The sequence below is a fragment of the Mesoplodon mirus genome (genome assembly GCF_964341445.2).
Source record: "Mesoplodon mirus genome assembly, chromosome: 17".
Lineage (NCBI taxonomy): Eukaryota > Metazoa > Chordata > Mammalia > Artiodactyla > Ziphiidae > Mesoplodon > Mesoplodon mirus.
The window spans coordinates 2,906,064-2,929,856 of NC_138993.1; the positions used below are offsets into that span (position 1 = coordinate 2,906,064).

Below are 23,793 nucleotides of genomic sequence, written 5' to 3' on the forward strand. Positions count from 1 at the left end.
ACATGTGCCCATCCTCGTGTGCATTCCTGAGCACCTTCCTCCTTCCTGGTGCTGCAGGATGCTGCAGGCCAGCCCTGGAATCAGCCCTTCCCCCAAGGAGCCCTGCTTCCTCTAGGGGAGAAGGTGTCAAACCAAGCTCCGGGCCCTGCCTGCTCCTAGGACCAAGGAGAGAAGTTACCATTGTACACTGTTTGTATTAATCTCCTTGGGGGACGAGGGTGACCATTTGGAACACACACCACAAATTTCTGACTTGTTTCTTGAATAAGAGTATGATGTAGTAAGAAGAGATGATATAGGATAGTTATGGCAACAACGAATGTGTTTTGAAAGCCACAAAGCTCTGCAGAAGTGTGAGTTCTTGCGATTTTAATCAGCTTACGGTGAGGCCTGGGGCTTCTAGACTTTGGTTCCACAAGTCAGTCTGGCAATACAGAAAAACAGACTGAAGGGAGCTTCGCTGAGAATTTATCTACTCTCCCTTTTCATCTTATCTGATGTTTCGTCCTTTTTAAAACTGTCAAGTTATAATGTTATATCTCTACTTTCCTACTGCTTTTGGCCGAAAGTCATAAAGCTAAGAGTTTCTTTTCTAAAAAGGAGAACAGAAATAAAGTTGTTTAATATTTAAAAATAACCACTTGGAACGCTAAAGTCTTGGGCTTTAACCTTTCCTTTCCCCACAAAATTCTTTGTGCCAAGGCTGCAGGCGAGAGCACACAGGATCCATAACCAGAGGCAGAAACGTGAGACTCGGCGGGCACCATGCTTACGCGGCTGTGGTGAGAGTCATCCCATGGGAACGACTGTGACTAAAAGCGATCATGAACCAAGTTGACAGCTTTGCCACAGAAGTCTAAAGAGCTTATATGAAAACATTACGGAAAATTTTACTGCTCGTCAGTGGATGTCAGGCAGGCCTTGCCAGTGTCAGTGGGAATAGTTAGGACGTGACACTGAAAACACACACAGACTTTGGGAATCCCTGAGGCCTCAAGGCTCAGGCCACTGACATCTTCACATTCTAAAGACCAACTCAGTGTCAAGTCAGCCTTCAAAGATCAACCGAGGAAGACGCAGGCATCGGGAGGAAGGTGGCACGTAGGAGAATGAGCCTCGTTATCTATGGAAATGGGGAAATATGACCTGCTTTGGAGGGATGACATGAGCAGAGCAGGAAGCACCTGGCAAGCGGAGATTTTTCAATGTGTTGGTTTTTTCCTAGTTATTTAAAGATAAGTAACATCTGAACCTAAAAACTCAACAAGGGCCATTTACTCAAGAATTCTGGATAACGTAAAAGAAAGATACGATGGAAGATGTAACCTGCAGGGACTTCACCTGTTGTTCTTGAACTGCTGAAATAATACAGCTCCAACCCCTCTTCTACCTGCTGAGGTAGAAACAATTCTCGTTCCAGGTGGGTACCAGGTATTACCTCCTTGTTACAAACTCACTGTACGTTTATCTTTCTAGAGAGACATTCGTTTTCTGAAATGGTTCTGCAGAAACGGAACTCTGGGTCATGTTCACCACAGCACACCTAAAAAGTTTTCTAGTATATGTTTTAAAAAATGGCAAAATGAATGAAAATGTCGTATCATCCTGGTTTATTTTAAGCAAAAACTAAGACTAAGTTCTCTTATTACTAAGAAATGTGATACTTAAACCAGAAAACACTGTATGGAATGTACAAAGAGTTCAACTCACCCCAGAATCCTGGGCAATTAGGAGAGTTGAATTCAGTCAGGTGTGTTGCCACCTTGTGTTTTAGTGGAGGATTAAGTAACTGAATATCCTGCTTATAACATCCTTACATGTGCTATGGATGCGTTTAACACTAGGTAAGGACACAATTTAGAAAGAAGTGTTTTGAAGTCAAATCACATTTTGTGTCCCTTACGGAAATCGACTTGGTCAAGGAATTTGGTAAGTACCAGAGCTGGTAACTGCAAATCCAATTCTGTTTTACCATGCGATGTGACTGCTCCCCACTGCCGCCCCCCGAGGAAGGAAATACTTACTTTCTTAACCACTATTTTGTTTTCTTCCAATGGTGTTTAGAGTTTTGAGAAGAAAAAACTATAGGCCCTTGAAGAAAAATCTGTGTTGCCACACGTGGATCTTCCCTGAGGCTCCTGGGCACAGAGGGCGGTGCTCCCTTCAGACCTGACGGCGACTCTAAAAAAGGCGAGCAAGCTCAAGGTTCACCTGTGAGGTGTTTATCGTTCAGAGATCAAAAGCACTGTTGTGTTTGATTTGAGTAGGTCACACAAAGAGCACCAGCACGACGCACGGGATCCGGACTCTAAGGAATGGCTCGGCGTTCACCTGAAGTGTTGTCGTGTCTTCAGTAAGGTTAACAAAGGTGGCATTTGGTCACAGAGGGACGTAACTGGAAGGTACGGATTCTTTACCTTCTGCTACTTAACATAATTCTTTACATTTACCTAGTAAGTAGTTAAATAAAACAGATGAAGCACCTTTAAAAATTACATTTTCATAAAAGAATAATACCAACTAGAATGTTGATGCTTTCATATCACGACGCTGAGTAATTTCAGTCACTCCTCCTAGGGCCACCCCGACGCTATCAGCCATCATGCAGGACGCTCTTGCTTTGGGGGTGCAGGCTGGCCGTTCGCACACAGGAAGAGGGGACGCCACTGCTGATCTTGTCTTACAAACCCAACCCTACGGAGTGACAACTGGCGTAGCACCCTCGGCGTGGGCCCCGTCCATCCGCCATGTAACAGATCACGTGAACTAAGGAGGTGGGTAACGCTTACAAGCCGAGCTGTTCTATCACTGGTGTCGGCTGTGATCTGAATACATTCTCATTTCTAGTTTGAACCACAGGCTTGTTTTTCTCTCATGAGTGTGAGTTTCAGTGTGGAAAAATATTTTTTCTTCACACAAAAATGTTTCATACGAAGAACAGAATTTCCACAGAGATGATAAAACCATCTCGGAAGCAGAGTAGAAAAATACACCAACCAAAAGACAACACTGTAAAGGATTTAGTATTTTTCTTTTGCTGGAGCCAAATGTAAGCTAATATTTATGTGCAGATGGCGTTTAGACCCTGGTGTCAGGAAGGATAAACTAAGCACCGCTGCTGAGAGAGAGCTTTCCCACCAGAACATCCGCATGAGGACCAGCCCTGGAGCCTCTGCTGCCCCCACTCACAGCGGGCTGTCCACGCGGCACCACAAGCTACCAGCCCAAAGGGCGCCATGTCATGAGCCGAGTAATTTCCCGAGTCCACAAGGGGCCCGCGGCCGGCATTCCTACCCAGGGAGCTGCTCAGAGCTCGGTCCCTGTGGTCGCAAGTCCCAGGCTCCAACATCTCTGCTGCACCACAGGGCCGGGACCTGAGCTGTTCCGCCATCGGTAAGAGGGTACTGATCACCCCACCTGAGAGGGCTGCTGGACGACTCCATCAATCAGTACACGAAACCCATTTAAAACAGTGACTGGACGTAGCAGAATTCAACAAGGGCCGGCAGGATCAGCCAGAAAAGTGGGGGGCATCACAAGCCTCCTCGTCGAGAGGGTGGCCCGAGGCGCAATCACTGATGGGAGACCAGGGTGTCACCCCCAAAGCACAGCAGGGCTACAGGACACTGCAGGCAGCCTGGGCTGGCTGACCGAGCCTGGACGAACAAACCCTCCCAGAAAAGCTGACGGAATCGAGGTCCCCAGCAGGATTTTGTCACCTCCAGTGCCTGGCATGTGAGCAGCTACAGCCCTGCCCGAGGGGACAGCAAGTACAACAGATGTGCGCAAGGGACGTCACCTCAACCCATCACGAGCGGGACTGCTCCGTTACCACTAGGAAGACAGCATCCCCCTAAGACTGGGAGTCATCTCCTAAATGCACTTTCATCAGACAGTCAGAGGGACCGGCCGCATAGAACTGCCGGCGTCCTGAGAGCACCCAGTACCACCCACGTTTCCTTGAAATATTTGTGAGAACATTCTAAGAAACATCATGACGGTCACCTCCACTCACAATTAAATTTTCAGTGGAAATACTTAAAAAACACCTAGGAAAACAAGCATCGTGAGATGTCTAAGAGAAGAATTAGGTTCTAATTTTTTGAGTAAAAAATCCACCCTGATGCCTTGGAATTTCTAACAAATGTATTGCTAGGCTTCATAAGGGAATAAGAAATGAGTTCTTTAGGCCAGAGAAACACACTGTAACCTATTAAAATCTGAAAGCAAATTTTCTGAGAATTTGCAGTAACTTAACAGTTTCCTATTAGAGTATTAGTAACATTTTGAGAGTTAAAGCCTGAAATTTTTTCTCAATCTCAATAAATCACACTCACTAACTTATTTGGGACACCATGAAACAGATGCTCAGAACAAAGTGCACAGCTGAAGCATGTCTTTAAAAGAAAAAACAAATAGAGAAAATTGGAAGCATCTTTCATTACAGATGACACAAAACAAAACCCAAAGTGCTAATGTTAACACACAAACCTTAAAAAACAAAAAGCACATCTCACGTGGGCTTACCTTGCACCATGAGCAGGGGCTCCTTGCCCCCACCGTGCGCCAGCATCTCCCGGCGGTAGCGCTCCCCCGCCGCCCTGGGAAGAAGAGGACTGTCACTGGAGCCTGCATGCACGCACCCACCCACCCACCCCCGCCCGAGTTCCCCAAATGAAGCCACACTGATATCAAATTCAGAAAAGCCTCCCTTCATTATCTTCTGGCTTCTAAAAATCTCATTCCGATTTTTAACCTACTCTACGAAGACAGACCGGCAGTGATACATTTACTGTAAGAGCAAGCATGCTCTTTCTAGAAAGGATTTATGTGGTACAGAACAAGTAGAAAATCATACCCCATTCTCCATCATCTATAGGATTAATCTAAAGTGAGATTTGAAATCATTTATGCTCTTCTCTCAAAAAAGAATTTGAAATGGCACCCAACAGAGAGAAAAATAACACTCTGACCTAAGAGTAAGTCAAAAAAGCTGTCAGGAGAGGGTTAATTACACCAGGAAGCCCTGGCTAAGGATAACAGAGAACATTTCTGCTGCGTGCTGCTCTTCGTCAGCTGGATTCAATAAGGAACAGTGTCCGTAACACTCGAAGGGGGGGCAGACAGAAATTCTCTAAATTCATGGCCACTCTCTTTTTTTAAATAGAAAATGCGATTCCTTTAATGCAAATAACTGAAGTTAAATAAAGTATGTTTTCATTCCACTATTTCCGGAGGATCTTTACGTGGGCAATTTTGCGAACATGGTCTCTAATCGGAAATGTTGCCAGCACTTCACTCTCAGCAACAGGATGACATCAAACACTCATCTTGGCTCCACCCTGAAGGGAGCACTGAGGCCCCGCGGCCCCGAGGCAGGGGGCGTGGACAGGGCAGCTGAGAGGCCCCGCCTGGCCTCGGCCCTGCTGCTTCCAACCGGGAGACTTTTCAGGACTGGGATCAAAAGGGATCTTTTGGTAGAGGTCAGAAATTTTCTAGTCCACTGAGTCTTTTTACTAGCTTACTTTTACATGCCCATAAAGGTATAGCAACTGCATGTGTAGGTGAGAATGCATACATAAACAAGATATAAATACTGGGGAATACACGTATTTAAAAGTATATGGTTTTCTAGTAAAGTGTGATTCCCTTAAACAAGATAGTATTTTGCCTATTTTATAGAAATCTTCAGTAAAGAATTATAATGCCCAGAATTGATTTATGGTACTCAATTTGGGCTTCAGAGCCTTTGAAAATAATAAACTTTAAAAAGCAGACCAAATGTCTACAGTGTGCAGGGGGTGGGGGACACGACAGCATGTGGGCACCGAGCTGTGACACGTCTAAGAATTCTGTTACATCAGACTCAAGTTCAAAGACCCCGGAATTGAATGTGACGGTTCACTGCCGAGAAGACCCAAGCCTTTGCCAAGTGACATGAGGAGCTGAGGGGGTCGGCGAGGGGGGAGACGGGACTAGCAATCAGCAGACCTGGTTCTCATCTTAGTCCAGTCGTTCACTGTGAAGCCTTGAACAGATCACCCCCTCTGAGCCTCAGTTTCCTCTTATGGAAACTCCTGCTCCGCCAAGGCTGCTGGGACTAATGTAATAACCTGCGTGGGAAACTCGAGGGCGCTCCCGGCATCGCCACCTGCGCGGCGAGGCTGCCTGACCCTGCGACCTGTGTGGTGCAGACAGACAGCTCTGAACGACCGTGAGACCAGGCCTCAGTCAGCGCTCTGCTTTCACAGGAAGCTCCTTCTAAGGACCCGTGGCGCCAGGTCCGGGCTCCCGCTGGGGAGAGGCCCCGGCATCCTGCGGGGACGCAGCAGGCCGTGAGACCCCCGGCTTCTTACCTGTTAAATGGATCCCGGAGAAAGCACTCCCTCCAGACCATGGACGCCACTGCCCTGGACACCAGGTAGGAGTAGTACTTGGCGCCGTAGCCCACGAGGTGGCTGAAGCGCAGCTGCCAGGCCTGCCGGACAGAAAGGAAACGGGAGGTGGTGAGGCTGGGCCCAGTGCAGGGAGGCACGCAGGCACCCGCAGACGTGCCTGTTATGTGGCGCCCTCGGGGCCCCCTCACGGGGGTTACTTTCCACGTGGTGCACACTGGGAGGACTACAGCGCGTCCCCTCAGAACCCTCATGCCGAGCCCCGATCCCCAGGACCTCGGAGTTAGACTGCCTGTGGAGACGGGCCTCTAGGGAGGTGACGGAGGTAAAGCGAGGCCGCCGGGCGGCCCCAGGGAGGGACACGTAGGTCCTCGTGCGACGGGGGAGACCACGCCAGGACGGGGCAGGAAGGCGGCCTCAGGAGAACCAACCCTGACGCCGGACTGTTCTGCACAGGTTCACTGCCCCGGACTCGCGTCTGGCAGAAACAGAGGGAGGACGCCCGGACACACGGCGCAGTGTCAGCAACGGGGCAGCACGCGCGTCCCCCGATTCCGGCCTGCTGGGAAGCCCGGCCACTGGGTCGGGAGAGGGCGCTCTGGCCTGGCACTGGGTGCCGTTCTTTCTGAGGACAGTGACGTTGTTACTGTAAGAAAGGCCACGTGAGTTCCCAGGGAAGGATACCCTTCCACCTGAAAACTTTTCCTACAAATACTGTTCTTTTTCTGGACCTACAAGCTGAAAACAAGTACGTTCTGGGTGGTTAGTCAAAGAGGGTTATCCAAGTGCAAAGGCGTAAGCTGCTCACAGCACAGTCGTGGCACCACTGCTGGAAAGGGTGTCCTCTTGCCCACCGGTGTGCGACTGGAAGCGAGGGCGGGCTTGCGAGCTGTGTCCCTCCGTCTGTGTGGGACGTCTCGCCCGGCCCTCTGTGAAGGCGAGACCCCAGGGGTGGGGCACCGCAACCCAGGGCTGTGGTCCCCGACTCCACGCGGCCACCGCTGGTGCTGGGCGGTACAGTCGCAAGGCTGTCACAGTAACCAGACCCCCAGGCACAGGTGCCAGCACCCGGCAGAGCAGAGGTGCCGAGGCCCGGCAGGATCCACACCTGGAGACCTGGACACAGAGAGTCCACAGTGCCTGCCTCCCAGCAGCCTCCCACCTGGACAGAGCTACTCAGGCATGGCGCACACCTTGCTGTCTTGTTCTTAAATGACAGGTTTCCATACCTCAAGGCATGCTAAATAAATTATTCCACCTGACACCTTTCATCAGCGGTCTGTAAGTTTATTGCACACTAAGACCTACAGTCCCACTGCTGTGTGACCACAAATCGCTGAACTGATCATTCAGCCTAAAGTTAAGTCCCACTTCACTCCTTCACCTGGAAAAATAAAAGACAGCATCTCACTTTAAGCTCTGGAATTGTTATCCTCTTCCTTTTATCTCCAAGTTCCCTTCTTCTGAAAGGGACCTTTGCCAGATGAACAAAAGTTTTCACCCATCCTTTGAAGCGCAAGGTGAGGATCTGGTCTTAAGAACAAAAAGCACTCAGATCTCTTCTGTTCTGACTAGAGGTGGGGACCGTCCCATCCTCAGGCGAGCCCTCCATCTGTCTGTCTTGAGTTAGACAATCTCAGCGACCCGCACTTCAGACAAAACCTTGGAGCCGGAGCGGCAGCGCGGGGTGGGGGGGCCCGTGAGCACAGCTGCCAGCTGGAGCCCTGGCGGGAGGCCCTCCAGGGATCCTCACCTGCTACAGCCCCCTCCTTACCCAGGACTCTCATCTGTCCAAATCAGAGACGGCCCAGGAATGGAAAGCGGCAAAGTAGCCAGTCACTTACACCTGGTTTCAGTTTCAGACCTAGATGAGGGACTCGTGCAGAGTCAGCACCCAGTAACTACGTGTTAGAAGTTGAACGACCGAGCTAATCGTTTCTATTATCCTCTCAAATAGCACATCATTTCTCCACTTCCAGTTACACATGTATAAGTGCATTTAACTAAAATTTTAAAACAATCTTATTACCAGAATAATAAACCACGTGAGAACAGAAACGACATCACTGCTTTCTTGGTTTGGGTCACACAGAACTGAAATTTCCTTAAGAGCAAGGTCCACGAGGCTGTGCCTGTGTCTAGATTCAGCACGGGGCTGGAGCACAGCAGGAACTCAGCAGCTGTCTGCTGGACGGGTGGACAGACAGATGGATGGACACTACAGGATTCTGTCACTACAGTGATGCTCCGTGTTCCCGACAGACTGGACTTTGGACTGAGATGAGGAATAACATCCAGATCACAACAAGAGGACATCAACACATTTTGGATCTCAGGCTATTAAAAATAGCCTTTTGTTTTTTAAAAGAATTCTTTGACTACATTATATGACAGTTACAACTTCTGAGGCTAGTTTTGGCACCAAATGTATGGCATCTGTGTGGTGTTTCCTCATGTGTGATTCGATCTCCGTCAAGCTTCACAGACTCTAAACAAGCCATGGGTCAGCAGCACCACACAGGCTTCACAGTGCAGCTGCTGTAATAGGACTAAAGGACAGCAAGACAGAAAGCAGCGAACTCCTGAGCTAGGCTAGGCTCTGTGGGCAGACCGCCGGGCTCTTCACATTCTCCGAGCACAATACTGCTGGCTTGTGGACTATGTCCCATGACACCCAACCTTGGGCACCCAGCAGTGTCCATTCAACCACAATGGTGAGCAGGAGACACCCCCTCCCACCTGCCTTCTCAGGTTCGTGTTCTCTCTTTCTTAATGTTTCCCATGAAGTAATACAGACTAGTACTTCTAATTTAATAAAAAGTCCCCACTGACATTTTACCGAAACCCATGAAACAACAATGCGAAGCAAACAGTAATTCTCAGTTTGGAAACAACAATGCGAAGCAAACAGTAATTCTCAGTTTGGAATAAAACTGAGAATTTATTTTAGATGAAACACAGCCGTTGTGGCGGATACACTCTCAGGTGGCCTCCGTGGATGCCAGTGTGAAATCCCGTCACCGTGAGTGTGGCAGGACCAGAGCCTTGCTTCTGACCACCAGAGCTGGCAAAGGAGGCAGGATGTCACAGCCACAGCGAGTTACCTACTTGAGATGTCTGCCAGGCTGCAGACCCACTGCAGAAACCCTCCTGCTGCCCGAGGCCAGCGGCCCTGGTGGGAAGGCCCACCAGCAGGGACCCTGTGGGATCTTGGGATGGGGATTTAGGACCTGGGGGTGGCCTCTGGGGCCCAGGGGTGTCCAACAGCTGACAGGAAGCAAGAAACTGGGCACCTCCATCCTACAAGCGCACAGACAAGAATTCTGCCGAGCGACTTCCCTGGTGGCGCAGTGGTTAAGAATCTGCCTGCCAATGCAGGTGACACGGGTTCAAGCCCTGGTCCAGGAAGATCCCACATGGAACAGAGCAACTAAGCCCATGCGCCACAACTACTGAGCCTGCGCTCTAGAGCCTGCGAGCCACAACTCCTGAGCCTGCGTGCCTAGAGCCCGTGCACTGCAGCAAAGAGTAGCCCCGCTCACCGCAACTAGAGAAAGTCCGCACACAGCAACGAAGACCCAATGCAGCCAAAAATAAATAATTCAAATAAATAAACAATTTGAAAAAATAAAAGAATTCTGCCAAGAACCCAGGTGAAGCAGCCAAGCCCCCAGGTGAGCCGTGGGCCCGGCCAACACCCCGACTGCAGCCTTGTGGGGCCCCGAGCACAGGGCGCGGCCACACGGGGCTCCACCTCCTGACCCGCGGGGTCCGTGAGCTGTGAGCTGCTGCAGCCACTAGGCGCGCGGTGGTTTGTCCCGTGGCGGTAGAAACTAACGCCGTCATCTACTTCAACGTGAGAGCTGTGTCCAGAAATACTAACAAGAGAAGTAAATGGAAAACATGGAAGGGCACCTGTATTTATTAAATGTATACCCCTGTGTCTTCATGGATATCTTTTGAGGAAGGTATTTTTACAAATGCTTCATAATTTTCAGTAAATATTTTAACAGCTTCCATTTTACAACAGACTCAAAAGCGTAATTTGGTCAAGGCTGCCGGCAGAGACTGCCCAGTACCCCTCGCCCATTCAGAAGCAGAACTGCCCCCTCTGCTGCTCAGCTGGAGCAAGGCCTGTGGCCACAGTTCTCCAGGCCTCCTCTGGGCTCAGGGTGGCTGTGCACCTACTTCCTGCAACCCGATGTGAATGGAGAGAACGTACTTCGCAGGTGCTTCAAAAGAGCTGCTCACGCCCTCGACCTCCTTCCCCTTCCTGCTACCCTTAGAGAAGTGAGAACCGGACCCACACCTGGGACTCAGATAAGCCACATGCGGAGGAGCCGCCAGCCCACCGGCCCTACCTGCTCAGCTCTGCCTTGCTGGGCAGGAGGAAAGGAGCTTCATCTTACTTACATCACTGTATTGGGGGTCTCTGTCACAGCAACTTAGCCTGTACTCCAACAGACGACCACACAGGATTCAGGCCCGGCTGTCTGTCTAACGCAGGGCCCCTGCCTCACTGCTGCTCTGCGCTGCACACCCCACTACACACCCCGCTACACACCCCACTGCACACCCCGCTGCACACCCCACTGCACGCCCCAAAAGCATCTAACGTGGGACCTACAAAAGCATCTAACGTGCTGCCTACAAATGTGAAAGTTGCAACCGTCTTGATTTCAATTCCTGACCCCCCAGCAGATCCCCATGCCATATTCCCGGGTTTATACTTGACACCTACAACTTGTAAATTAATTTCCATCACGTCAGCTTCAACACATATCAGAACACACCACGTGGCTATTTTCACAGCTAAAAAGGAAAGCCCCTATACAAGTTGATGTAAGAGCGAGTATTACACCAAGAATAAGTTAAACTGCTGACACTGCTGGACCAGGGGGAGGACTCGGGGACGTGCGGGTGGTTCAGCACTGACACCAGCAAGAATGTGGCTGAAGCACAATGACACCAGTCCTACGTATGACAACAGTTACAATGTTAACACTGCTCTGCAACATATAAAAATACGCAGCAGCCAAAATCCCTCCTTCATGTTACCACAGGCGTCTGAATAATTTCCAAAGTGCCCATGTGAGAAACCATTTTCTCTGCTGATGGCAGACTTACGGCTCATTTTAAGGAGACCAGACCCAGTCTTATAAGAAAAAGTGACTTCTAACTACCTGACCGAATCTCTTTAGGGAATTAATAGTAACACAAAACATTAACCGTCAACTCTATTTATATATAAATATTGAGAAAAAAGCTCTGCAGAACAAAATTTAAAACCCCCTGGAAATACCTGTATGTGTCTATCAAAAGCAAATCCATGAGCAGAACAAAGATGTAACCAATTCACATGGAAATGCATTTATTAGATGGAACATGGGAAGGTAACGTTAATCTAATTAAATGAGATAATTAGGTGAAAAGCAATAAACAGAACTGGAAACTAGACATGCTGGGTTTTTTCTTCCTAATCTAAGCTCCTTAATATTGCTTTTCCCCTTGCCTGTAACATCTCAAGGAAAAAATGGCAGATTCTTCATTTTAAAGGAACCCGTGGTCAAGTAATAAGGACTTCCACAGAAAAAGAGAGCCTCTGTGGTCAGGAGGGCAGCCCAGGGGAGCAAGGCGAGCCTCCACAAGGACAAGACACAATCCGGAAGCTCTGGTGTTGGTACTAAAACAACCAAAACACACTCACAAAATGGCAACAGTAAGTCCGTACCTATCAATAATTACTCTAAATGTAAACGGATTGAATTCGCCAATCAAAAGACACAGATGGGCTGAATAAACTAAGAACAAGACCCAACAATATGCCGCGTTTAGCTTTAGTCTTTTCAAGGAACTAGAAAAAGAACAAATTAAGCCCAAAGTCAGCAGAAGGAAGGAAATAACAATCAGAGCAGAAATAAATGAAATAGAGACTAAAAAGACAATAGAAAAGATCAGTGAAACTAAGAGCTGGTTTTTTGAAAAGTTAAACAAAATAGACAAACTTTTAGTTAAATTCACTAAGAAAAAAATGCACAAAGGAGTCAAATAAAATTAGAAATGAAAGAGGAGACACTACAACTGATGCCACAGAAATACAAAGGATCATAGGTGACTACCATGAACAATTAGACATCAACAAAAAGGACAACCTAGAAAAATGGATCATCCATAAAACTCTAAGAGGAAAACATAGGAAAATACTCCTTCACTTGGCCTCGGCAGTGATTTTTTCAATTTGATACCAAAAGCAAAGGCAATGAAAGCAAAATTAAACAAGCTGAGCAACATCAAACTAAAATGCTTCTGAAAAGCAAAGGAAACCATCAACAAAATGAAAAGGCAACCTGTGGAATGGGAGAAAATATTTGCAAATCATATAACAAATGATATATCATATCATTATATAATATCTAAAACACGTAAAGAATCCATACAACTCAACAGAAAACAAACAATCTGCTTAATACAGGGCCAGAGGATCTGAAGGCATTTTCTTCCAAAGGAAACTAACAAATGGCCAACAATTACATGAAAAGATTGTCAACATCGCTAATCATTACGTAAATGCAAATCAAAACCACAATGAGATATCACCTGACGCCTGTCAGAATGGCTTAATAATACATACGTTAAAAAAAAACAACCAAGAAGAGGGACTGCTACTGTCTTCATGACTGCGCAGTTCAACAAAGGCGGCGGGGCCACCGTGGAGGCCAACTGGAAAAGATGGGCGTGTCCTTCGTAGATGCGGGACTTCCTGCTCGTGCATGAAGAAGCGAGCACAGAACAGGAACTCCGCGGCAGGGAGATGAGCCAAGAGCAGGGGGCGGGGCCGGTACCGAACCGGTGGGAGCAGGGGCCCCCGCAGCTCCGCCGTCCCCGCTCCCAGGGCCCCTCAGAGGTGTGTGACTAGTGTCTCCAACCTACCGGCCGGACGCCCCCTCTCCTGTGAGGTCAAGCTGAGGTACAAAGAGGGGAGGACACCTGGAACCGTCTGATGTCAACTAGGGCTCAGCACCTCCTGCAGCCAACAGGCCAGGGACCCGGGAGCTTCCCCCCCTTGCTCTGCACACCGGCTGTCAGGAACCTGTGCGGCTCCCTCCCTACCTCCCTCCGTTTCCATTCCAATGACACTGCAGCTCCAGGCCTTCTCCAGCGATGATGATGGGGCACTGCCGACGGTGGGGGACACGTGAGGTCTCCCCCCAGCCCGCCGCGTCCTCACGGCAGCGGGAAGCCTGTGCTGCCAGCGCCCTCCTCTCTTGCTGGTTGGGGCCCTGGCGCAGCGTGTCCCCGGTGTCAGACCAGAGTCCTGGGCTCAGGGCCACCGCCACCAGCATGGTGCCCCTCTCCCCTCTATTCTCTGGTCAGCACCCGGATCATCCTTGTGGACGGGCTGGGGAAGGTGATCTACGGACGCGGGGACGAAAACACACTTGCTTCATGTTTTCAAAATACTTTTCCCAGTTCCAAAGGAGTTTTATCGTGCCCTCAAAGTCTCCACAGAGAGAAAACTGGAGAGGCCGTTCCTCCTCCCCTGACCTCCTGGAGACCTTGCCATCTACACCGGCAGTGACGGCCGGCACCTTACCCACAGGTGCGCACGTGCTCGCGCTCCCCGCCGGGGAGCTTTGGTGTGATGGCTCCAAAGTCATCCACCTCTCCATGCACAGGGGAGCCTTCACAGACGCTGCCCTCACGGCCACACTGCAGCTGGGGAGGCGGACGCTAAACAAGGGCCACCCGGCCTGGCACTGATCACTGTGAGACTCCCGGACCCTCACCTTGACCACGCCCGCCTGGCAGGGCTGCCGTGCGGATTACACGAGGGCAAGTAGGGGAGAGGCCGCACTGTGCCAGCCGGGGGGGCCTCCATTTATCAGCCACAGACCTGATCCTCCGCAGTCGGGGACAACACTGGGACCAGCACGGTGTCCTCAAGAGACAGTCACGGAAAGCAGGTAAAAAGGAAAATTAGAACCAAACTGCTGTAATTTGGACATAACTGACATCTGTAAATCCAAATTCTGTTTCTGTAATTAACTAGTTTCAATAATCCCTGAAATTATTAAGATGTCAACAAATAGGTAAAAAAAATAATGTACTGACTATACACAGACACACACAGAGTCAATTTCTGAAGTGACAAAACAAAAGATATGTACCCAACTACCTTGGTTGGAATAACTGCCACTTTGCAAACTCACTTCCTAACTCGCACGGTGAAAGGTCCCTCTGCATCATATTAAAAGTATATCTGCTATTAACTTTCATTTGTGTTGCCTATGATGTGTTAATACAAAAGGTAGACGTGTGCAGTGAAGAAATATGTCTCACTAAGGGTGATGCTCCTGGTGAGATGAGACTGAGTTACAGAGAGGTAAGAACACGCTCCCCCTTGGAGCACGCAGTCCCTGCCCCACGTGTAAGGCAGGCCCTGGGCCCCTGCCAGAAGTTCCTTGAGCGGCAGCACAGAAGTGCAGCCCGGGGCTCCCGATGCTATGTCATCTGCAGGTCGTGTCACCACCTGCATTTTGTACAGAGTAACTGACATAAAGCTCGTGACTGACCCACTGAAACTACCAGGCTGCCTGCTTTCAATCAACATGGCGTCGGTCCTCCCCGATTACCTCGTCTGAAGAATGTCCAAAATCCCTGATGTAACAGCTTTCAGCAATTTCTTACCAACCCCCCCCACAAAACCCTGCTATATTTGTGGTTGAAACATATGGAAAACCTGGGTAATGCCCAACAGTGCACACTACTGCAACTCAAAACAAGTGCTGGATAAAATGAATCAACACCTAAGCATTATTATAAATTTCATATAAAAATACTATCAGGGGCTTCCCTGGTGGCGCAGTGGTTGAGAGTCCGCCTGCCGATGCAGGGGACACGGGTTCGTGCCCCGGTCCGGGAGGATCCCACGTGCCGTGGAGCGGCTGGGCCCGTGAGCCATGGCCACTGAGCCTGCACGTCCGCAGCCTGTGCTCCGCCACGGGAGAGGCCACAGCAGTGAGAGGCCCGCGTACCGCAAAGAAAAAAAAAAAAAAAACTATCAACTAGCATTACTTCACAATGCTATAATAATAGGTGCTACGGGTAGGCTTTCTTCTCCTATCTCCTGAGTGTGAAAGTTCAAGGTGTGATCTTCCAAAGGGTCAGCTGTGAGCAGTGGCTTGTTTAAGGCTGAAATGGACTGATGGCCTTTTACCTCCTTCTAAATCTCTAGGGTACTAAGTCTCACTCCACGTCACAACAGCCAGCACACCTTCTGTGCTAGCTGACCTCCAGCTGGCCTAGCAGTTCAACGTCCTCCTCGCGGGAAGGAGCACAGCCCACCAAGTGTCCCCCATCACAGCCCTGCCCTGCCCCCCGGTGGCTGCGGCATTCACTCTGTTTAAAAATTCAGATAAAATTCACACACCATAAAATTTAATTTTAAAGTGATTTTTAGTATATTCACAAAGCTGTGCAACCATGACCGCTATCAAATCTTCACCATCCCCCAAAGAAACCCCTTACCCGCCAGCACTCACTCTGCACTCCTTCCCCCAGCCGCTGACAACCACCTTCTACTTTCTGTCCCTATGGATTTGCCTATTCTGAATATTTCATATAAATGGAGTCATAGAGTAACTGGCACTTTGTGTTGGGCCTCTTTCACTTAGCGTGCTGTTTTCAGGAGTCATCCACGTTGTAGTATGTGCCAGGACTTCATTCCCTTTTATGGCAGAATAATATTCCACTGCATGGATATACAGCATCTGCATATCCATCCATCCAGACGTCAACTAAAGTACATTTGGTTTGCTTCCACTTTTTGGCTATTATGAATAAAGCTGCTGTTAACATTAGTGTACAAATTTGGGGGCAGACATATGTTTTCATTTCTGAGTATATACCTAGGAGTGGAATTGCTGGGTCACACAGAAACTGTGTTAACTTTGAGCACTGGCCAAACTGTTTTCCAAACCTTCTGCACCACTTTGCATCCCCACCAGAGGTGTATTAAGGCTCCAGTTTCTCTACATCCTTGCCAACACTTGTTATTGTCTCTTGTTATTATATCCATCCCAGCGGGCAAAAAGTGGTAAATCTCATTGTGGTTTTGATTTTGCACTTCCTTAAGGACTAATGTTGTTGAGCATCTTTTCCTGTGCTCATTGGCCATCTGTGTATCCTCTTTGGAGAAATGTCTATTGAAATCCTTTGCCCATATTTAATTGGGGTTGTCTTTTTATTGTTGAGTTATAGGAGTTCTTTATGTACTCTTGGATATTAATACCCATCAGATATCTATTCTCCCATTCTGAGTTGTTGTTTCCCTTTCCTGATGCTGTCCTTTGACTACAAGTTTTTAAATTTTGATGATTCCAAATTATCTTTTTGGTTTTTTTGGTGATTTGTGCTTTAGCTGTCAAATCTAAGAAACCACTGCCTTATCCAAGGTCACAAATCATCACACCTATTGAGATGATCATGTAATTTTTATCCTTCATTGTATTAATATGGTGATTACACTGATTGATTTGCAGACGTTAAATCATCCTTGCATCCCTGGAATAAATTCCACTTGATCATGGTGTGTGGTCCTTTTAATGTACTGTTGAATTTGGTTTGTTAATATTTTGTTGGGGATTTTTGCATCTATGTTCATCAGGAACACTGGTCTCCAATTTTCCTTCCTGGTGTCCTTGTCTGGCTTTGGCATCAGACTAATGCTGGTTTTATAAAATTAATTTTCAAAGTGTTCCCTTCTTTTCTGTTTTTTTTGTAAGAGTTTGAGAAGGATTGCTATTTTTTTTCTTCAAATGTTTGGCAGAATTCACAGTGAAGCCATCTTCTCCTAAGCTTTTGTTTGTTGGGAGAGTTTTGATGCCTGATTCAATCACCTTACTAACTAGTAACTGGTCTGTTCAGATTTCCTATTTCTTCATGATTTGATTTTGACAGGTTGTTATGTTTCTAGGAATTTATCCATTTCTTCTGGGTGGTCCAATCTGTGTGTAATTGTTCACAGTCTTCTTACAATCCTTTGTATTTTTGTATTATCAATTGTAATGTCTCCTCTTTCATTTGTAGTATTACTTGAGTTCTCGCTTTTTCTTGGTTAAGTGTAGCTAACAGTTGTCTATTGTTTTTCTTTTCAAAAAACCAGCTCTTAGTTTCATTGATCTTTTCTACTGTCTTTTTAGTCTCTATTTATTTCTCTCTCATCTTTGTTATTTCCTTTCTTCTGCTAACTCTGAGTTTAATTTTGTTTTCTTTTTTTGTTCTTCTTCTTCTAGTCCCTTGAGGTTTATAGTCAGATTGTTTATTTGAGGTATTTCTTTTTTCTTAAATGTAGGTGTTTATGGCTATAACCTTCCCACTTAGAACCACTTTTGCAGCATCCCATAATTATTTATGTTTTGCTTCATTTTTGTTTAAAGATATTTTAAATTTTTTCTTTTGATTTCTTTGACCTGTTGGTTTTCCAGGAGTATGTTGTTTAACTTCCACATATCTGTGCAATTTCCAGCTTTCTTCCTGTTACTGATTTCTAGTTTTATGGCATTTTGGTCAGAAAAGATAGCTGGTATGATTTCAGTCTTCTTATATTTGCTAAGACTTGTTTTGTGACCTATCATATCTGTGCTGGAGAATGTTGCACGTGGACTTGAGAAGAATGCATATCTTGCTGCTGTTCAATAGAATGTTCTGTGTTTGTCAGGTCCATCTATATAAAACATGGCTCAAGTCCAGCGTTTTGCTGTTGATTTTCTGTCTGAATGATCTATCCATTGCTGAAACTGGGATACTGGAGTCCCCTATTATAAGGTTGTCCATTTCTTCCTTCAAATCTGTTAGTATCTGTTTAATATAGTTAGGTGCTCTGATGTTAGGTGCATATATATTTATGACTGTTATATTTTCTTGATGAATTGCTGCTTTATCATTATCTAATAACCTTCTTTGTCTCTTGTTACCATTTTTGGCTCAAAGTCTCTTCTGTGTGACCTAAGTATAGCTACCCATACTCCCTTTTGTTTTCCATTTGAATGAACGTCTTTTCCCATCCCTTCACTTTGAGTCTGTGTCCTTAAACCTGAAGTGAGTCTTTTGTAGGCAGCTTATTGTTGGGTTTTATATTTTTAATCCTCCAGACACTCTATGCCTTTTGATTGGAGCATTCAGTCCATTTACATTTAGAGTAATTATTGATTGGTAAGGACTTTTTCATGCCATCTTATTAATTGTTTTTCTGGCTCACTTGGAGTTTCCTTGTTCCTTTTCTGATTAACTTCCTTTGTAACTTGATGATTTTCCATAGTGGTACACTTTGATTTCATTCTCTTTATCTTTTCTGAATCTACTGTAGGTTTAAGGCTTTATGGTTACCATAAGGTTTACGTAAAACATGTTATAGATATGTCTATTTTACACTGAGAACAATTAAACTTTGATCACATAAAAACATTTACCCTTCTTTTATTCCTTTTCTTATATGTTTTTGATGTCAGAATTTACTTCTTTTTATATAGTGTATCTATTAACAAATTACTATAGCAACAGCTTTTTTTTTTTTTTTGCAGTACACAGGCCTCTCACTGCTGTGGCCTCTCCCATTACGGAGCACAGGCTCCGGATGCGCAGGCTCAGCGGATATGGCTCACGGGCCCAGCCACTCCGCAGCATGTGGGATCTTCCCAGACCAAGGCATGAACCCGTGTCCCCTGCATCAGCAGGTGGACTCTCAACCACTGCGCCACCAGGGAAGCCCACAACAGCTATTTTTAATACTTCTGTCTTCTAACCTTTATACTTGAGTTAACACCATGTTACAATATTGTGTATTCTGAACCTGATCATATGCTTGTCTTTACCAATATGTTGTATGTTTTTATGTTACTAATTAGCCTTATTTCATTTCAGCTTGAAGAATTCCTTTCAGGTTTAGTGATGCAAGGCAGATTTAGTGGTGATGAATTCCTTCAGCTCTTGTTTATTAGGGAAAGTCTTCATCTTACCTTCATTTCTGAAGGACAACTTTGCTGGGTAAAGTATTCTTAGTTGGCAGTTTCTTTTAGCACTTGGAATATTCATCCCATTCTCTCCTTGCCTATAAGGTCTCTATTGAGAAGACTGCTGATAGCCTTATGGGGTTGTTTTCTGTGTATGAAAGAATTTTTTCTCTTGTAGCTTTAAAACTTCTTTTGTCTTTGATTTTAGACAGTTTTATTAGTATGTATCTTGGAGAAAACTGTTTTGGATTGACATTTCAGGGTGCCCTGTTAGCTTCCTGAGCTTGGGTACCCAGGTCACTCCCCAGGACTGGGACGTGCTCGGCCGTTAGTTCTGTAAATCAGCTTTCCACCCCTTCTCGCCCTCTCTCCTCCCCAGGGACTCCGATAACTACATTACTTCTCTTGATGGTGTCCCAGTAAGTCTGTAGGATTTCTTCAGGTGTTTTTACTCTTTTCACTTTTTGGTCCTCTGACTGGATCATTTCGATTGATCTGTCTCCTGTTGATTCTTTCTCCCACTTGGTCAAGTCTGCTGTTGAAGCTCTCTATTGAATTCTCCAGTTACGTTCTCTATCTCTTTGTTGAACTTTTCATTTTGCTCTTGTACTGTTTTCTCTATATCATTAAATTGTTATTCTGTGCTCTCTTTTAGTTCTCTGAGTATCATTAGAACAATTATTTTGAGTTCTCTGTTGGACAGTTCGTGGATCTCCATTTCTTTGGGGTCAGTTACTGAGCCCTGAGGCATACATGGCAGTGGAGGTCAGCCCCAGGGGTCTAGGCTGGCGTCTTGCAATCACGTACGTAGCTGCAGAGGCCTGAGGTGCAGTTCCCAGGCTCCACCAGAAGGGGTCAGAGAGGAAGTGGAGGGACTCAGGTGTCAGGGCACATGTGTACCTGTGGGAGGACACTGGTGAGACCTACAGGGCTCTGCGCTGTGCTGCCCGTTGGTTTCTTTGGCGGCAGAACGTGCTGGGTTTGTCTGCAGAGCAGGTCTGTGATCCGCCATCACTCCTGCGACACAGCTACTGCTGGAGGCCCCGGCTTCTCCTCCTGGTTCCTCGCCATCTCTGTACATCTCACCTTTGCTGGTCTGGGGTGGGTGAAACTGAAGTGGACCTTTGCACACGTCTGAAAGGCTGCGGAGGCTGGTCACCTCCCCTCCCCTCCTTTCCCAGTGAGGTGCACGCTGTCCGTCGGGGAAGCTCCCTCCGGACATCGAGTGGGGCTGGCAGGGGGCTGGCAGGAGGCTGGCAGGATGCAGCAACGTGCAGCTGCTCCCTTCTCGTCTTGTGAGGTTTTTCTAAGGCTTTTTATTTTTATTTAACTGTTTCTGAAATTTCTGAAGTGGACTCTAGGACTCTCCCAGAGATGTTTTTGCTCAGGGATAGCTAACTGTTGCTCTCTGTGGGGGACTGAGACTGGGATCTCCTACATTACCATTTTGGTGACTTTATTCTTGTAATTCCAGTCTTGATTACTACTGCTTTGTAGTAAGTTTTGAAATTAGGAAATGTGAGTCCTCCAATTTTCTCTTCTTTTTCAGGAGGCCGTTGTGGCTACTCTGGGTCCTCTGCATTTCCATATGAATCTTATAATCAGCTTGTCAGTTTCTGCAAAAAAGGCAGCTGAGATTTCAATAGTGATTGTATTGAATCTGCAGGTCAACTGGGAGAGTGTTACCATCTTAATCGGTAAGTCTTCTAATCCATGAATGCAAGACATCTTTTCATTTATTTGGGTCTTCTTTAATTTCTTTCAATGATATTTTATGGTTTTCAGTATACAAGTGTTAAACTTTTTTGTTAAATTTATTCCTAAAAATCAATTTATTTTTGATGCTATTGTAAATTAAACTGTTTTCTTAACTTTGGGGGTTTTATTGCTGGAGTACAGAAATACAACTGTGCTATTTTGCTGTTGATCTTATATCCTACAACCTTATTGAACCTGTTTTTTTAGCTCTAATAGATTTTTGTGAATTCCTTTGGATTTTCTATGTACAAGATCATGTCCCTCACAATAGAGATAACTTTACTTCCTCCTTTCCAGTCTGAATGTCTTTTATTTCTTTTTCTTGCCTAATTGCTCTGGTTAAAACGTATAATACAATATTAAATAGAAGGCAGACAATGTTGTCTTACTCCTATCTTAAGGGAAAGCTTTCAGTCTTTGACCACTGAGTAGAATGTTAGCTGTGGGTTTTTCCTAGATGCTCTTTATCAGATAGAGAATCAGCACTGACCCTTGATTCCTTATCCCCAGATACTGATCAGTCCTCAACTCCTGACAATTTTATCTCAATACGTTTCTTATATTTTTCCCTTATATACATACCTACTGTCAATGCCCAGATGTAGAAACTCATCATCTCTTGCCTGGATTGTAAGAGCTTTAGGGCAGGGTCTATGTGCATTTATTTTTGTAACCAAAAAAGTTGCATTCATTAAACAAGATCAAGATGCTATGAAAAAGAAAGAAGATGCATCAGCTACTGGCAATAAAAATATAATCATGAACATCAAAACTAAAACCAACCAAGCCAAAAAGAGTAGGAAGAAAAATAAATGAAGGCAATCTCCCAACATAACATTCAACAAAAGCATAACAGGAAGACCTGAGGAAAGAAAGAGAAACTTGACAGAGGGACCTCAGTTCTGCTGCACGATGAACGTGGTATTTCGAACAACCCTCCTGAATGAAACAGCTGAAATGCTGGATAAACACATATTTTGTAAAAAGATTTTGTGAATGCATTGCTGAGATAGGAGAGAATGAAATATTATCAAGATGATCAAGTAGATCATTTTTACAAATAAAAATGGATGTGTCTTAAGTATATGGTAAATTCACTACATTTTTACATTTGTTTTCTCTGTTACTTGGATAGATTCTTTTCTCCCTACCTTCAATCTCTGTACCCTCCACCTCATCCTCTGTATTGAAACGATAACTTTCCCCTTCTGTTTATATCTGCTCACGTCCCTGCTCTGCTCACAAAGTTCAGACCCCTCCTCCTGTCACACGTCACTTGTCCCTCTTCCCCTCCTCCTACCCTGGCTTCAGTTCGGGCAGAGTCTGAATTAGAAGTGATCAAGACTTCCGGGGAAGATGGCGGAAGAGTAAGACGTGGAGATCACCTTCCTCCCCACAGATACACCAGAAATACAGCTTTACGTGGAACCACTCCTACAGAACACCTACTGAACGCTGGCAGAAGACCTCAGACTTCCCAAAAGGCAAGAAACTCCCCACGTACCTGGGGAGGGCAAAAGAAAAAAGAAAAAACGGAGACAAAAGGATAGGGCCGGGACCTGCACCAGTGGGAGGGAGCCGTGAAGAGGAAAGGTTTCCACACACCAGGAGCCCCTTCGCGGGCGGAGACTGCGGGGGCGGAGGGGAAAGCTTCGGAGCCGCGGAGGAGACCGCAGCCACAGGGGTACGGAGGGAAAAGAGATTCCCGCACGGAGGACCGGTGCCGACCGCCACCCACCAGCCCGAGAGGCTTGTCTCCTCACCCGCCGGGGCGGGCGGGGCTGGGAGCTGAGGCTCGGGCTTCAGTCAGAGCGCGCTGGCGGCGTGAACACAGCCTGAAGGGGGTTAGTGCGCCACGGCTGGCCGGGAGGGAGTCCGGGGAAAAGTCTGGAGCTGCCGAAGAGGCAGGAGACTTTTCCTTCCCTCTTTGTTTCCTGGTGCGTGAGGAGAGGGGATTCAGAGCGCCGCTGAAAGGAGGAGCTCCAGAGACGGGCGCGAGGCGCGGCTCAAAGCGCGGACCCCAGAGACGGGCGTGGGACGCTGGGGCTGCTGCTGCCGCCACCAAGAAGCCCGTGTGTGAGCGCAGGTCACTCTCCACACCTCCCCTCCCGGGAGCCTGTGCTGCCCGCCACCGCCACGGTCCCGGGCTCCACAGACAACATCCCCGGGAGAACGCACGGGCGCGCCTCGGGCTGACGCAACGTCACGCCGGCCTCCGCCGACGCACGCTCGCCCCGCCTCCGTGCCCCTCCCTCCCCCGCGGCCTGAGGGAGCCAGAGCGCCCGAATCAGCGGCTCCTTTAACCCCGTCCTGTCTGAGCGAAGAACAGACGCCCTCCGGGGACCTACACGCAGAGGCGGGGCCGAATCCAAAGCTGAGACTCGGGAGCTGTGCGAACGGAGAAGAGAAAGGGGAATCTCTCCCAGCAGCCTCAGAAGCAGCGGATTAAAGCTCCACAATCAACTTGATGGACCCTGCATCTGTGGAATACCTGAATAGACAACGAATCGTCCCAAACTGAGGAGCCGTGTGGATGAAAGGTTCTTGGTGCTGCAGCCAGGAGTCAGTGCTGTGCCTCTGAGGTGGGAGACCCAACTTCAGGACACTGGTCCACAAGAGACCTCCCAGCT

At 47.2% G+C, this 23,793-nt stretch overlaps 1 protein-coding gene across 2 annotated transcripts in view; it reads right to left on the reverse strand.

Moving 5' to 3' along the window:
* The window catches only part of MIPEP (mitochondrial intermediate peptidase), a 144,137-nt gene that overhangs the window by 17,798 nt on the left and 102,546 nt on the right, over positions 1-23,793 (reverse strand). Inside the window, exons 17-18 of one of the 2 annotated variants that reach the window (XM_082601943.1) lie at positions 6,357-6,478; positions 4,528-4,601 (exon numbers count right to left, since the gene is read on the reverse strand). In XM_082601943.1, the coding sequence (XP_082458069.1) occupies positions 4,528-4,601; positions 6,357-6,478 (196 nt within the window). The remainder of the gene's footprint in view (positions 1-4,527; positions 4,602-6,356; positions 6,479-23,793) is intronic. The other variant, XM_082601944.1, reaches the window with a different exon arrangement.